Source organism: Pholcus phalangioides, unplaced genomic scaffold (assembly GCF_987345545.1).
Source record: "Pholcus phalangioides strain wild (caught in Gottingen) unplaced genomic scaffold, Ppha-v1.0 ptg000042l_1, whole genome shotgun sequence".
Taxonomy (NCBI): Eukaryota; Metazoa; Arthropoda; class Arachnida; order Araneae; family Pholcidae; genus Pholcus; species Pholcus phalangioides.
Window position 1 is genome coordinate 30,952,727 of NW_028301628.1, and position 16,046 is coordinate 30,968,772.

Consider the following 16,046-nt stretch of genomic DNA (forward strand, 5'->3'; position numbering starts at 1 on the left):
TAAGAAAAAAAATAATCATTTCAGAATTGATGAAAATTCAGAATTTATGAAAAAAATAATTCCAGAATGGATGAAAATTATGAATTTGTGAAAAAAATAATTCCAGAATGGATGAAAATTATGAATTTGTGAAAATAATAATTCCAGAATTGATAAAAATCAGAATTAATAGAAGAAATTTTCCCAGAATATCTATGGAAATTCAGAATTGATGAAGATTCAGAATTTTTATATGAAATAAAATATCATAGAGAATGAGAAATATATATAATTCTGATGTTTTTTTTTTTTTCACTTCAATTAATGAAACTGCGCCTCGTACCCCAAACAACATGGCCCCACTGCGACCGCAACTATCGCACATACCCCTAATGATTATTCTCCTTGTGACACCGCTGATAATTTTGATAATAATATAATAATAAACACATAAATGAATTATCCTCGTGAGATACCGAGTGTTAAGTATATCGTACCACGAGCATGAACGCCACGTGCTTATTCCTATTGGTATGTGTTTTTCGGAAATGGCAAATAAACAACCCAAATGTGTTATGGTTTCAACGGAAACGCCATTTCGTTGTGGCACGTCACATTGATTTATTTACACAAATGCGTTTTCCCTTCTGAAACGAATAGAAAGCAAATTCTGACATTTTCTTTTTTGCGCATGTTTGTTTAACCGCTACACCTTGGGGATGGATTAATTTACTTCACGTGTGTGGTGGTCCAAATACTAGATTCGTTCCAATGATGGCAATATGTGTGAACGCCTAGCCTCAGTCAGAACGCGTGCAGCGTTCGCGACACGACGCAGGGCAGCACTCTGTTTTCCAGCCAACGAAAATCAGAAGGACAGCGCAAATTGAGACACGAGGCGAAACTGCGCTGTACGCGCGCACGCGTTGGCGCTGCTGCTGTGCCGCAGAATTTCGTGTCGCACGTGCACGATTCTTCGTATTCGGTAGGGGTTTTTTTTAAAAAAATAAACAGTAATTTTGATGGAGTTCGCATTCCCTTAATAAATATTGTTTAATACGTATCAATTTTATTTACATACAAAAACCTCGATAAGTCGTCACCTCAAGTTATCGAAAAATTATGACGGCTTAAGCGGAGTTCCGTCCGATTTAATGTGCAATGTTATGAAAATCGTATAAATTTAAAGTAATATGACATTTATTGAAGTATGAATCAAAATAACAATATTAATAGAATTTATAGATTGCGGAAGAATAAATAATAGCAATTTTTTATCTTTTTTTATCTCTTATTACTTAAATTGTTGTGGTGAAATGTACTGTACACTTTGATTTACACTATTAATTTTTAATTTATAGACTAACAGAGCAACTGTTTGAACAAGTAGCTTTTCTTCATAACAGAACTCTCTATTGCTTAATTTTACTAAATTTTGTTTTTAATTTTACATATACATCAAATTTAATTTTAGTGTTTGAATTCTTCATCTGTAGTTCATGATACAACTACAAAGTAATCTCCGACAATTTTGACTTGGTGGAGGGGCCCTGGGCAGGGAAAAGTAAACAGAAGACCTCAACTTGTTAAAGAATGTCAAATTTTTTTCAAAAAATATATTTTGTTTAAATTTCAAGCCTTAAATTAGTAGAGTCCATGTTTTCTATCAATATTTATTATCCGAGCCTGTTGCACTTTGACTTTAACTTGATTAATTTGATTCTTCGATTTACTTAATTTTTGATTTCCTTGCACTATATGTTGTAATCTTTGACATATCAATAAATTTTGGTTTTGCCGGAGATGCCCTGCTTCTCCCCCCCCCCCCTTGGGGGCGAAGTGCTTACGTTGCTTCTTGAGACAGAGCTTGGGTGTCTCGTGGTTTGTCCAGTTTCTCCAATGGAGCCCAGGCAGGAGTTCTAGCTCGAACAGTCCCTAACGTTTCAAAAACCTTAGTCGGCAAATGAACTTTCCCAGCGTAACTTTCGTTACTTAAACTGTTCCGTTTGGGTAAATAGGGTTTTATGGTGACTTTTAAGCATATGGCAATGCTGTAAACAAGCTCTTTTTTTAATGGGAGAAATAAAAATAGTCTGTTCCTCTTTCTCAAACTTTTCATAGTGACGACGTAACCGAAATTAGCGACGAGTAAACGAGGGTTTAATAACATTGTGGTCTATGAGAGCTGGAAGGATCTGAAGAAAAATGACGACTTAACCGGAGTGACGACTTATCAGGGTGACGACTTAACGAGGTTTTACTGTATAAAGACGGTATTATCAGTTATTTCTTTAATTAATTCCTGAATTATTTTATTTTTTTCTGAATTTTTATTAAATATTATTGTTCTTTCATTAGTTTTGACTTTTCGTTAGCTCTAAATTTTCATTCATTATGGAGTTATTTTTAATTTCGGAATTCATCATGGGATTCATTAAATTCGGAATTCAGTACGGGATTCGTTAATTTAGGAATTTTCATTGATACACCGAATTCACACTAATTGTGTGATTGTTTAACAATTCGAAATTTTGATTAGTGTTTATCCATCCAGAAGTTTCATTAATTTTTTGAGAAAAAAAATCTTTTTCTTATTTTTTTTTCATCGATCGATGGAGAAATTAGTTTCCATTATATCTGAAACTTAATTATTAATTTCACTAATTCTGGTGTTTATTAATCTAGTTATTTTTCATTAAAAATGAATTTTCATCAGTTTTGGAATTATTTATTAATTTTAAATTGTGATCAAACTCCTTTCATTTTTTTTTTTTTGCTTCTTAAATTTTCATTCACATTATGGGATTATTTTCCATTAATTTCGGAACTTTCATTCATTCTAATTTATAATAATGTATAATAGTTATTAATTATATAATAATGTATATTAATTTTTATTTAATTTTATTGTGATTCATTCTAAATTTCGAATTTTCATGAATTATGAATTTTCATTAGTTTTCATAAAAATCCTCAATTTTCATTAATTTTTAATCATCCTAAATTTGCGTTAATTTTTATCCATCTTCAATCTTCATTAATTTTTCGTAAATCCACCTTTAGTGTTTTTAGGTTCCGGGCCCCCCCCCCACACCCCTCCCGGAATAATGTACCTTTACTTCTGAATTTTTATTAATTATACAAATACAAATATAAATATACAAATACAATGCTACAACAGGCAAAATGCCCAACGAGGTGGCTGAGAAAAAGATGCCCATAACAAATATGGATGTCATATATTTCAAATGTTCAGTTATGCTATGAAGAATGTTTGAAATTTGAAATAAAATGGAATTGTTCATCTTTATTTAAAAAAAACCATATAATGCATATTTTATTGCTTGCCAACACTCATATGTGCATTCAAACATAATAAAATTTATGAAAATTTGAGTATATAATGAAAAATTAACTGCCGGCCATTTTGACCAGTATCCGTCTTTCTAGTGTTAATGCCGGATGCTCAAAATTGAAAACACAAGCTAAAAATATAGTGTGTTCAGTCTGTAATCATGTTTGGACAATGATCTGGTAAGGTGGAGAAGTCTGTAATCATATGAGAAATTATCCCTGCGCATATATCTACAGCAGTGTTACAAGATCAACCTTCTGGAGGTTATTATGATATTTCTTCAATCAAGGAACAATTTATCAGAAAAAGAGAATCTGAATTTGCAATAGTTTTTAATTATTCGTTAGTTTCGAATTGTCGTCAATCCTGATTTTTTATTATTTCTTTGTGTTCACGTTTTTCTAAACGGTATTTTAATAGTAGATATATAGCAGCATTCCCATACTTTATATTTTAATTACTGTTGTGTCTTCATTTTAATGCCAACTTCACCGCCGGACGCTGCACGCGACTCAGTTTGGCGCAATAAATTTCGGAATTTTCATTGATATACCGAATTTTTATCAAAATGTGTGATTGTTTCCAAATTTCGAATTTTAATTTTAATTTTCAGTAACCTTGGATTTTTATTGATTTTTAGAGAAATCCACTTTTATTTTATTAATTAGCCTACGAAATAATTTCACTTAAATTTCTGTGAATTCGGCTTTAATTCCATAATCATTATGATATTTCATCGAACGATGTAGGAATAATTTTTCATTAAATCTGAATTTTCAGCAGTTTTGGAATTATTCATTAATTTAAAATTGTGATCAATGTTTTCATTTGTTCCGACTTTTCATCAATTCCAAATTTTCATTCATTATGGGATTATTTTCCATTAATTTTGGTATTTTCATTCATTCAAATTTCTATTAATTACATTTTTTTGTATATATTTTGTATATTTGTATATAAAAAAAATCTATAATATTTATTTAATTTTATTAATGGTCATTCTAAATTTTGAATTTTCGTAAATTCTAAATTTTCATTAATTTTCATAAATCCCGTATTTTTATTAATTTTTCTCCATCTTCAATTTTTATCAACACTTATGTAAATTCACCTTCAGGTTTTTTTTTAATTAAGGAGAATAATTCCTTTACTTCTGAATTCTCATTAAATATATTTCATCAATTAAGGAATAATTCATCAAAAAATCTGAATTTTTTATAGTTTTTAATTCATTAATTTCGAAATGTCATCAATCCTGATTTTTTATTTATTTTTGTTTGTTTCTACGTTTTTATATACGGTATTTTAATCTGAAGCGGAGTCTAGTCGGTTGAGGCCCCTTAAATTAGAAAAAGTGTCAAGTTTGAATTTTTCGTGGCCCTTCAGAAGGTAAGGGTCCAGGGCGCGTGCTCGATGCGCCCGACGTTAAATCCGCCTCTGATTTTAAAATAGATATTTTTCAGCATTTCCGTACTTTATATTTTAATTAATGTTGTTTCTTCCTTTTTTTATGCCGACTTTCTTGACCAATATACAATATCCAGGCTCAAAATGCTAAGGTTCCGGGCCAGGGCCGCAACTAGATATTTTGTCACCCGGTGCAAGCCGGCATTTTGGCACCCCTTGTAATGTAGAAGAAGCAGTTAAAGGGTGAATTCGGCGCCCCATTCTGGTTGGGCCCCCGGGCACCAGACCCGCCTGCACCCCCCCTAGTTGCGACCCTTTTCCGGGCCCCCGAAATAGTTTCCTTCCGAAAACGCGCGTCCATTCTGGGGCCTGCGTCCATAGTCACGACCACCCAGATAACCACCTAGATAGGCTATATTGGAGGTCGTGCCACAGTTCACGATGGTACTACGTTCCAATATGCGCATTCCTCGCTAAGCGAGGGACGTGTTGACGTCATCGCGCTCGGGTGCGGTAGTTTTAGGTCAATGCGTAGAAAAAAGTAAAACGCACTTTCCTATTCCCCCTGACATTCTGTACCTCCTCGAGTGTAGTAAATTCTTCCCGAGCGATTTGATTGGTCGACAAGCGAGAGCTCAACTACTACTACCATTAAGCGCAGCACACTTCAAACATTCTGCTTATAGCGCTCATTGAGCAACGTTGGTTCTGTCTTAGCTTAATCTGTATCAAAAGTAAGAGAATGGCGGCCTCGAAGGTAGCAGTGCCGGAGCTGGGTGACTTCTACAAGACAACGTGGAAGACGAGCACGTTCAAATTCACTTGGGTGCTCGATAACGTCAGCCTTTACAAGGAACTGGACGACCGAGATATCACCAGTCTTCAGTTCCCTTACGACGACAACAGCGTCTACAAATGGCGCCTGGAGATGCGTCCAATGTGGCTTTGCGACGAGGGCGTAAGAGATGGATTCCAGGTGAAGCTTCGCCTGCGCCAGGCTCCGGTCAAAGAGTTCGTTTCCGAATACACTGTACAAGTCATGAACAGTCATTCGGAAATTCTTCGCGAGTCTAACGGGAAGGAAAAATTCGATTTGAACCGTCTGTCTTCGGTTGAATTCTTGTTGAAGGAGTCTAACTTCTCCAGCGTATTCGACGACGACGACCTGCTCATGGTCAAGGTCCAAATCGCTTTCCGTACTCGTGTCACCGAGAAGTACGAAGGTGATCTGAAACTTCGAGAAAGATCTTCGAAAAACCTCAAGAGCCTTTCAGAAGAAGACAGTGAGTAGAAAGTTCCCAGCCAAAATTATGATGTCGCCATCTGCTTGCTGTGTGTGTTGATTTTCTCTCTCGGTACACTTCAAACTTTTCTTTCTTCTGTCAAGACTGTCTATCACTTTCGCTCCTGCTACAAGGTACCAACTTCCAGAGGTGGCCGTTGTCTTTCGTCTGTACCGTCTATCCATTGCGTGCGTTCCAGGCTTTCTATTCCATTGTTGTAACTAAAAGTGATCTATGCTTCGCGATGACAGCGCTCACCAAGCTGTCCCATTGTCGTCGTCGTCTGTACTGTACCGGCTATCCATTGCGTGTGCTTCCGGCTTTCTATTTGTGGAACTGTGTTCTCTGCTGCTAGACTCGGTCATTATTCATCTTCAAAGCTGTCTATTCAATGTGAGTGTTGCAATTCGTAAATTTTTCGCTTCATTAAATTCCGAGTAATGATTACTTACTTCGGTTTTTCATGTTCATTTCTGTGTGTGTATTTTCATTTGTTACCGATATTTCATTGAAGTGAATATCTACTGATAACCGTGTTGCCGTGTCAAAAAAGATGACGGAAATAGCAAAATTAGAGTTTAATTATTGCGTTTCTTATTATTTGGTTTATCATTTGTTGATCACGATTCATTATGTCTAATAATAGAAATTAAAGCCGCTCGTATCAAAGAACGGCCAAGTAGTGCTCTTGATGAATACAGTTTAGATCAGTGGTTCTTAGCCCGGTGTATCCGTGGGAATGTGAATCAGAAAATTATTTTACAATGATTTTTTTTTTTCTCGGCCCAAATGTATGAACGGTAGGTTTTTGTTAGCGTGCTCAGGGCTGCCCTCACCAGATGGGGGAGGGGGTGTTTAGCTCAGTTTTTTTTTTCTACTGTGAGAGAGGAACCGAAAATTTATAAGTTCAGAAATAAAAGAAATTTCCAGCAGCCTTGAAAATTTAGGAAAAAATGAAAGAAACAATTTCAGAATTGGTGAAAATTCAGATAAAAGAAAGAAACAATTTCGGAATTGATGAATTTCAGAATAAATTTAGGTAGACAAGTTTTTCTCAATGGTTGCAAAGATGTATCTACAGTGTAAAAAAATTTGGGACTGTATTGCATTGCCTTCTCTGATGGGAAAGCTGATCAATAGGTTCATTGATTGACCTTAAATTACTTTGAGAGGCGTTTTCTTAAACTCTTGAATTACCTGGAAGAGAAGTTGCTCTCAACTTGAACCGGAGAGAAGCAAGGGTAATTTTTACCCCTGAACCAAATGCCGCCTAGGCACATATCGTACGGTACTTTCTTCTGGGCGTTCTTCATCGATACCATCACTGGGGCCAACGATCCGGGCTCCAGGGACACTTCCAAGTCGACGACTACTGGGGATCCCATAGCTATCGCCTTATTGCGGTAGGCAGTCTTGAAAGCTAGTGCCTTGGGCTCTGGTACGGCCTGAAAGAAAAAGCCATTCGTTTTTTTAAAAACAAAAAAATATGCTGTGAATATTTTGTCAATACATGTTCTCAATAACCATAGGATTATAACGACGTGTACAAACTTTCTAGGAGAGGTACAGTGCACGAAGACAAATCACTTTTGGAACGTGGGGTTGCGAACACCATCTTCATGCAGTGGATTAATTTTTTTCAGTTGTGGCCAGAAGTGTATTTACGGTGGGTGAGGCTCAGGGCGGAAAATTTGAGGAAGTAGTGGTCAAGAAAACTAGAGTAGAATGGAAGAAGGGTGGCAAAGTTTCTATAATAGCAAATGGCGGTGAAACCATTAATAATACGCTTCTTCCGAAGGACTTGGACAGTGAGTGACAAAACGAGTGACCTAGAGTTTCAAAGTATGTGAGTCATCAAAAGAGTGACCTTAGAAAGTGAGGGACGAGGTCAATGAGTGAACAAAAGAAAAACCTGGAGAGTTTGAGAACATGTGAGTGATAAATGGGGGGACCTAGAGTGTGAAGGAACAGGTCGGTGAACGACGAATGAAGTGCGCAGCCAAGTGAGTAACCCAAAGAAAAATCTAGAGGATTGGGGTATGTGAGTGACCTAGGAAGCGAGGGAACCGGTCAGTGAGCGCCAAAATAGTGCCCCACAGAGAGATACCTGGTCGAGAATAGTAACCTAGAGAGAGGAACTATGTCGGTGAGTGACCAAAGGAGGTTTTTTGAGCAGTGATTCTCAACCTAAAAAAATCCCGTGGTCCGGTTGAAATATTTTTAGTTTAAGGCCCGAACATAAACATTAATATTTCGTGTTCTGGCTGCTGCTGCTGCCATTTGTCCCCTATATTTTGACGTGAATACGGTAAATGCTTTGATAAGAGCATTTACCGTATTCTTTTACGGTAAAGTAACCGGTAATGTGAAAGAATGACTTTTTCAAATGCGAGACATTTTTCAAAGAGAGAAACTAACCGCAGAAACCCAATTCGGGTGACCACCAATGTGCCGCAAGGTGTGCCTGGAACTCACTACTACTATTTAACCGCACATGCAACTAATACACATTCCGGCACGGAAATTCTAACAAATTGGTGCATGTCGGAATGTGCGTGTACGTATCGTGAATCCAACGTGAAGTTTATTTTTTTGTAATGCTTTTACACAAAAAAATTACTAATGTGTAGTGCTGCCAACTGTCATCGATGTTTATAGATGTGAGTGAAGTGCAAGGATTGGATAACTGTACCGTTGTAGGCCTATTGCTCTCTGTGGCAAGACGGGAGAGATCGGCTCGCACTTGCGCCTCGAAATTGGGAACCACAGAAACCAAACTCAGTCGACTACCTCTGTGGCAATGGTGGTGTTCGAACCCGGGTCCACAGCAGCCCTAGAACTCGCTGTACTAATGAAGTGAAAGGGATGAGTGACTTGCAGCCTGACTTGTCTGGCCACAAAACTTGCTTGATACAGAGTGTCTCACACAATTGCCGCTGTGGTGGTCGAGTGGTCATAGTGACGGACTCCATTGCGAGGACCCTTGTTCGAACCCCACCGTCGCCGCAGTGGTGGTCGGCTTAAGGTGGTCTTCTGTGGTTCCCAACTTCCAGGCACCAATGTAGGCCGATCTCCCCGTTAAAAAGTCTTGCCAATAAGCAACATGCCCACACACACAACGGTATAGTTATTCAATCATTACACTTTATTCACAGTTAGAAAAATTGATGGCAGCACTACACAACAAACATTACACAGAAACTATCTTCACGGAAGGTCCACTACACGCGTGCGCATATTCCAACATGAATCAATTCGTTAGAAGCCACAACAAGCACAATGCCCAACGAGGTGGCTTATCGTATTTCTTTTTAAACGTGTCAATTGTGTTACAATTAACTACCTCCGGGGGGTAAGCTGTTCCATTTATTAACAACCCTATTAGAGAAAAATTCCCTGCGACACCATAGCCTTGCATTGTCCCTCACCAATCGATACTGGTGTCCCCTTCGAAAATCCCCAACGAAAATCTCGTTGTAATGAAAACGTTCCTAGTCTTTAAATAAGTTTACATGGGAACAATGCATTGTGAATTCCAATATTACGGAATGAAAAATCCGTTCTAACTAGGGTGACCATACGTCCCGTATTTTATTTGCCGGGACAGTCCTGGTTTTTTCCTGGTTGCCCCGACTTTTTTGCAAAAATGTCCCGATTTTTCACGTTTTTTTTCACCGAAGCCGACTTGACCTTTTTTTTTCTACATTTTATTCTTCAATCCAACTATTAAAATTACGTTTGTTCCCAACTCAGAAATTACATTACGATAATCACTACTACATAAAGGAATATATATTCATCTCACATATTTTTTTCAATTCACTGTTATCTGCAGTAGCGATACATTTCCCACGATTGGCGACTTTTCTGTGATTTTAGCACAAATTGGCAACTTCGCTCACTTTTGCATCGTTTTTGGCGATAATTGGCGATGTCCCGTATTTTCCGTCAGTCGATTGCGGTACACTATGTAAGTGGTCAGTTAATTGCGGTTCCGCTGAGCTTTATTTTGCAATGGACAAATTTTTCTCCCTACGGTGGACGAATTACTGTGTATAACTGTACTAAGAATAGAGGGAGTATTCGCGATGAGACAAAATGCTGACTCATAACACAGAATAATTTTATACACATTCTATGGTTCCTATAAAATCTGCCCTCTGAGCCAAAGCCGCAGTGGCTCAGTCGGTGTGTTCTGGGATCAGGTGCGTGACGTCATACTTTTCAACTAATAAAGTGCGACCTCGAAATACCAGGGTAGCCAATGGCAATCAACCGTTTCTGTCAGGGCGGTGACGTCAGCTGTTACAGCATCCGGTGCGTCATGAGACCGCCCTTATTACATTGAAGTGGGCTATTCTTTTTCTAGACTATTCGAGGCTCATTTGCAACATGTTGTTTTTGTTTTGCACATTTCAAAGAGCCAATGGGGCCTCCCGGCATTATTTTCTTATGTCGTCTTCGTTCGTTTCACGGCGCCAGGGTTAGGGCTCCTGGGACGTGCATTCCGATTTGTCTTTGAGTGACGTACATCTCCAAGGAGTTTTTACATACTTGTTTGTAATTATAAGCATACCATTGCCGTATCAGAGCTGTCCTTGTCAAGATTAACGGGAATCTCGATCATACCGCTTCTGGACCCACCACCGAAGAGAACCCGCCATTCAAGATCGACCTTCTTCTTCCTGCAAGATGGGCTTATTCGTACTAACGCCACTGATGTCAATGTGTCGTGTTCGGCATTGGACTGGAATCCTTGAGAAAGAGTTAGAAATATCCTTGAAAAACTATTAATTGGTTGGGGGTGGGCGGGAATAAACATTCGTGATTAGCGAAAAAATATAAAAAAACATTAACAACTAACCGACGTTTGTCAAAGCCGAAAACTTGAGTCCGGCGATCTTATTTCCGTCTAGTGGATTGTCGTGCGGAGCGTAGAAAGGTTCGGTTTCCATGTCAATACACGGAAGGTTCCGGCCGAAGGACTTGACTTTCAAGCCGCACATACTGACGTCTTTGGTGACGCCCTCGATCTCGACTGAATAGTTCGATATGGATTGGGCCTTCGTGCGGACAGTTATCAGTACTTCGGCTAGATGGCCTGGCACTATGCCTTCGGTGCTGTTATATATTGCGGAGGCTTCGGGTTCCTTGTCCTGAGAAACGACATTTATTTGAGGGGTATAAAATGTGCCATGTTAAAAGCATCACGGTGACATAAAAATAACACATAATAATACGAGCTAAATTATTCGTGGTGGTCCGACTTACCTGCTCCAGTGGCGGTGGAGGACCTTTCTTCATGGTGTAATTGGCGATTAGTGCCCAAATGTTCCGGCTCTCAATGTAAAGACCCGACGAGACGGGAAATATTTCATCTTCTTTTATTATGGAACCTTCTGGAAGCTCGACGATCAGAGTTACTCTTGCGAAATTCATGCCGTCGACTGGCAACGATCCGACATCACCAAGCATCACACTAGCGACATCAGGCTTCTTCCGAGTCTTGGTATTACTATGGATATTTCAAAAAAAGGGTCATTGAAAGCTACAAATTACGAGCAGAAACCCATAAAAGGGTAGTATTTACAAAAATAAATTATAAGTAGATCGTCAAAATGTGTATTTAACACTTATTTGGCAGTGTTGCTCTCAAAAATGTAACATGGTTTTCTTATATTTTTCAATTAATTTTATATTTTGAGCTAGTTCCAGCATTGATGCTTCTAAACAACTCCCAAACATTTGATTTTCACTTGTGAGCCATTTATTAAATTTCTATAATTACCAGCAGAATGGTACATACATCTCGGGCGCGGTAGCTCAGGTAGATAAGATAATCGCCTGAAGTACCAGAGGATGTTTAGAAGTGTCGTGAGTTCGATACCCAGTTCGTTCTTGTCAGTAACTTTCCTGACACAGGGGTGCAACAGAAACCGCGGCAGACGTGACCACACGTTTTTTGCATTATGTTTTGAAAAGTGAAAACATTTTTATTTCAATTTGTTTTCTTTCTTAAAATTGCTGCTCCTTAGAGTTTGGTAGTTGCGTCTATTTGTCCCTTTCTTTGATTTTGAAGCTGCCTAAATTCAGAGTTCAGAGTAAAAAAGTTACGGAATTTTTTTATGGACTTTAAAGACAATATTTTCGGCAACGATAGTAGCCGATGTGCTGCCATATGGGCAGCGTGAGGGATTCGCTTCACGAGGGCCGAGGTTCGAATCACACCGGTGGCGCAGTAGTACTTTGCTGAAGTTAGTCTTCTGTCGTTTTACCAGCTTCAAATGCAAATGTGAGTCGATCTCCCTGTTGAAAAGTGTCACAACAGATCCTACAACCATTGCCTCAACCAAAAACAAAAATTGACACTGTCACCCGGGACAAATAGGTACCCATTTTGGAACCCCTTCCTCGTAATTTTGAATGAACAAAAAGCAAACTTGACGTCCTTCCTAGTCCAGCCCCTGGGCACCAGATCACCTGCCTTCGTTTTTTTTTTCGGCCCTGCCTACAACTTTACAAATATTCAAGCATTACACTTCACTCACGATTCGAAATACAGATGACTGCACTAACTTCACGTATGCACCGTACATACACAACTGACTCTCTTTCCAAAGGGCGTTTCGGAGGCTATTCTATACCTTGCTCTTCACAAGCCCCCCAAAGGCGGAGGACCTCCATTAACCTTTCAATACGAAACATCCTAGACGCGGCTTCCATGCGTTTGCTGAAGGGCATTTCGAAATTTGGTCTGGGTAACACGGCTTGAAAAATCCCTAGCCGGCTTAAGGGAGGACAGCTATTGGTTGTAGTGATGATACTGACGTCACACTACGCATTAATGGTGGGTGATGAGTCGTCCCAGATTTATCCAGTGGCTCTAGGTCTGAGTGCTTAAAAACATAGTATGATTGGATGAAAATAATGCCCGATGTTTATTATGGGTACCTTCAAAACTATAGTATGTAATTCAATTTGATAAACTAAGTTTTTACATGTTGTGCATAAAAACGAATGCAAGATGACGATATTCAAAGAGCCTTTTTACAACAAGAAGAATAGAAGTGCTCACCTGAGAGCATATTTCGTGAAATCAGAGTTGATTTCGTCTTGGTGCATCCTCAAGCATGGCAAGTGCCTTCCGACTTCGCTCAACTCGGCCCGGCAAACGTGAACCACGGGCAGAGGAGGATCGCTCTCGCCACTCGCTTCCAGCAGAACTTCGGAGTATCCTTGAAAGTGAGGCACGGAGATGGTGTAATTGATGACTACGGCACCTCCGACGTACATGTTCGTCCAAGGAGCGGCGTTGCTCACGGCAACTGTCGGTGAAACATCGTCGGCCTAGTTGGGTAAAATAAATTGTAAATATATATATATAATAAACAAGCAAGTACGTTACATTTTGTCTGGAGAAAACATTTTTTTTTTTCAACATGATGTCATATATGAATTGTAGTATTTGATTTACAGTCTTCCTGATGGTGACACCGGCGACCGTGATCTTATCTTCAGCTTTACCCTGAGTGCCGACCGCGATGACTGGAGTAAGTTTGATGTCGTCTTTGTTGGTCTTCAGAGTGGAGATCTTCACAACCAAATGGATGTAGATCATTGAATCATTATAGATGGATGGATTACGCTATTCGAAAAAAAAGAAAAAATTAATATATGAGACTCCATCTTCCTCTACTTTACTGCCCTTCAACTTCTGTCATATCGCCATACGGAAATTTACTACAGATCCAGTTATGGGATGGGGGGGGGGGGGCCGCAGAAAAATCTCTGAACAAAATGAATTCAAGTAAAACACCGGAAAAAGTGAGACTGTTTTTAGAATCGACCTGGGCAGCAACTGGGGGGGGATACAGGCGGGTCTGGTGCCACGGGCGCTAGTACTAGAGGGGTTCCCCAGCGCGACCCAACCCGCAAGGGTAAAAGGCTTATATCCCGGGAGGAACAGAGCCCGGGTCGTGACTGGTCTGTCAGTACTAGAGGGGTTGCAAATTTTACTCTTTCACCTCTCCTTCAATATTACAGGGAGGGCGCCAAAATGCGTGTTTGCTCCGGCTGACCAAGCATCTAGTTGCGGCCCTGGAATCTACTACCCATATATTACCTACAACAAGGAGATTTATGATTGGTTATTTAGCCGGCGTGTCCGGAAAGATCCCCCCTTATTCACAAAATTTTTGTATAGTATAAATACACAGATATATTAGTTTATCAAGTAGGAAGGGTCTAGCTCACAGTTTCCCTAACTTTTTGCTCCATCGCCCCCCCCCAAAGGGCGATATTGCCGACTTTGACATTCACTGGTCTAACTCTTGGATGCAAGTCGATTCCCCGTTAAAAAGTCTCGCCACAGAGAGCAGCAGATACGCATTCAGACTCGTAGGTACATATGCACACTTCCAGCACAACTCATTCGGTATTCATCCCATGGCGATAGACCGGAGTTGTGCTCGAATTGAAAGAAAGAAAACTCCTTTAATTGGGGGGGTGGGGGTTTAAGGCGGAATCCACGAGGTAATGAATATGATAAAATATGAAAATATGAAGGGGGGTTATGAACAAAAAAATGTTAAGAAACACTGCCACGATGACTCTATACGTCATGAAATCTACGGCTGCTGCAAGAGAAGCTCTCATTGAACATTTACCTGTCCAGTCACGTGTATCCGATTGAACTTGAAGATGAACTTGCCATTGACGACGTCAGGGTCGACGAAGGTCGTGTTGATGTACGGTACGTCAAAACTGTCTTCGTAGTTCCATAACCTGGCGGAACAAGCTTCCAGTCTCGGTAGTTCTTTGTTATCTCTGGGAACACTGACTTCCATGACGAAATCAGCGTAGCCGGTGTTCGTGAGGTTCGACCATATCTTATACATGACCATGTCACCGATTGATGCCGTCGGGGTGGTCAGCTCACCTTTCGTATAACGAGCCGTGACCATCTGAGATATACAGAGAGCCATGAATAATTTTATGCAGGATTTTTCAAAAAAACATCGTTAAATTGAAAAGGCAATACGAGGGTTGTATATGTTTCGGTGTAAATGGGTGTAAATTCGGTGTAAACTTTCGGTCGGTTATTATGCATGATCACCAATTCTCGGTAAATTTTACAAATTTTCCCTTTTACTGGTGATTATGCATAATACACGGGTGTTCTGGTAAATTTGATAAATGCTAACAAAAATCATCTTTTTTAGTGATGATTATACAACAGTTAAGTTAAAGTTAAGATTGTTAAATGAAAATTTATTATATCGGGTGCAATCGTAAAATGTGTTAAATACGAATTCATTATACCGAGGTAAAATCGCAAAATTCGTTAAAAAAACATTTAATGAAATCGGGGTCTGATTGTATAATTCGTTAAATAGGAGTTTGTTACATCAAGGTATATGCACAAAAACATGTAAAAATTCGTATAATAATATAATTTGTTAAATAGGAGCTAATTATATCGGGTGCGATCGTGAAATTCGTAAAATAGGATTAATCGTTAATTATATCGGGGCATAATCGTAAAATTATTCAAGTAGAAGTTCGTTATATCAGGATCCAGAATTCATCAAATATTAGTAAATTATAAGAGTTATTTCGGGGGTTTTCAGAGAAAAATTCATTAAATCAAAGTTCATAATATCCGATTCCAAATCTGGCCAAGTACTGTGATAAAAAAAATCTTATCACAGCAATGGAACGAATTTTTCATATTTACCAATGCGAAATGGTGATTATTCATGATAAGGAAATATGATGAATTTAGTACGATTTATATACGTATATATAATATATTACATTTACTAACGACGCTTAGTATTATGCATAATCGCCGGCGAAAGTGATAAATTTAAAGACGTTTATCAAACTTACCAAAATGATCGGCGATTGTGCATAATAACCGGATTCATCACATTTACCGTAACATATACAGAGTGTCCTGTAAGTCCTAATGCGGCATTTATCTCATCATATAAAAGTATGGTTCCGATTTAAAAAATGCT

General features: G+C 38.9%; 1 protein-coding gene across 1 annotated transcript in view; it reads right to left on the reverse strand.

The window, feature by feature from the left end:
• LOC149064794 (uncharacterized) overlaps positions 1–16,046 on the reverse strand; it is a 45,240-nt gene that overhangs the window by 14,831 nt on the left and 14,363 nt on the right. The window contains exons 11-17 of the mRNA XM_089255096.1: positions 14,691–14,987; positions 13,499–13,669; positions 13,100–13,371; positions 11,296–11,539; positions 10,889–11,180; positions 10,601–10,779; positions 7,222–7,469 (exon numbers count right to left, since the gene is read on the reverse strand). Of these exons, the coding sequence (XP_089111222.1) occupies positions 7,222–7,469; positions 10,601–10,779; positions 10,889–11,180; positions 11,296–11,539; positions 13,100–13,371; positions 13,499–13,669; positions 14,691–14,987 (1,703 nt within the window). The remainder of the gene's footprint in view (positions 1–7,221; positions 7,470–10,600; positions 10,780–10,888; positions 11,181–11,295; positions 11,540–13,099; positions 13,372–13,498; positions 13,670–14,690; positions 14,988–16,046) is intronic.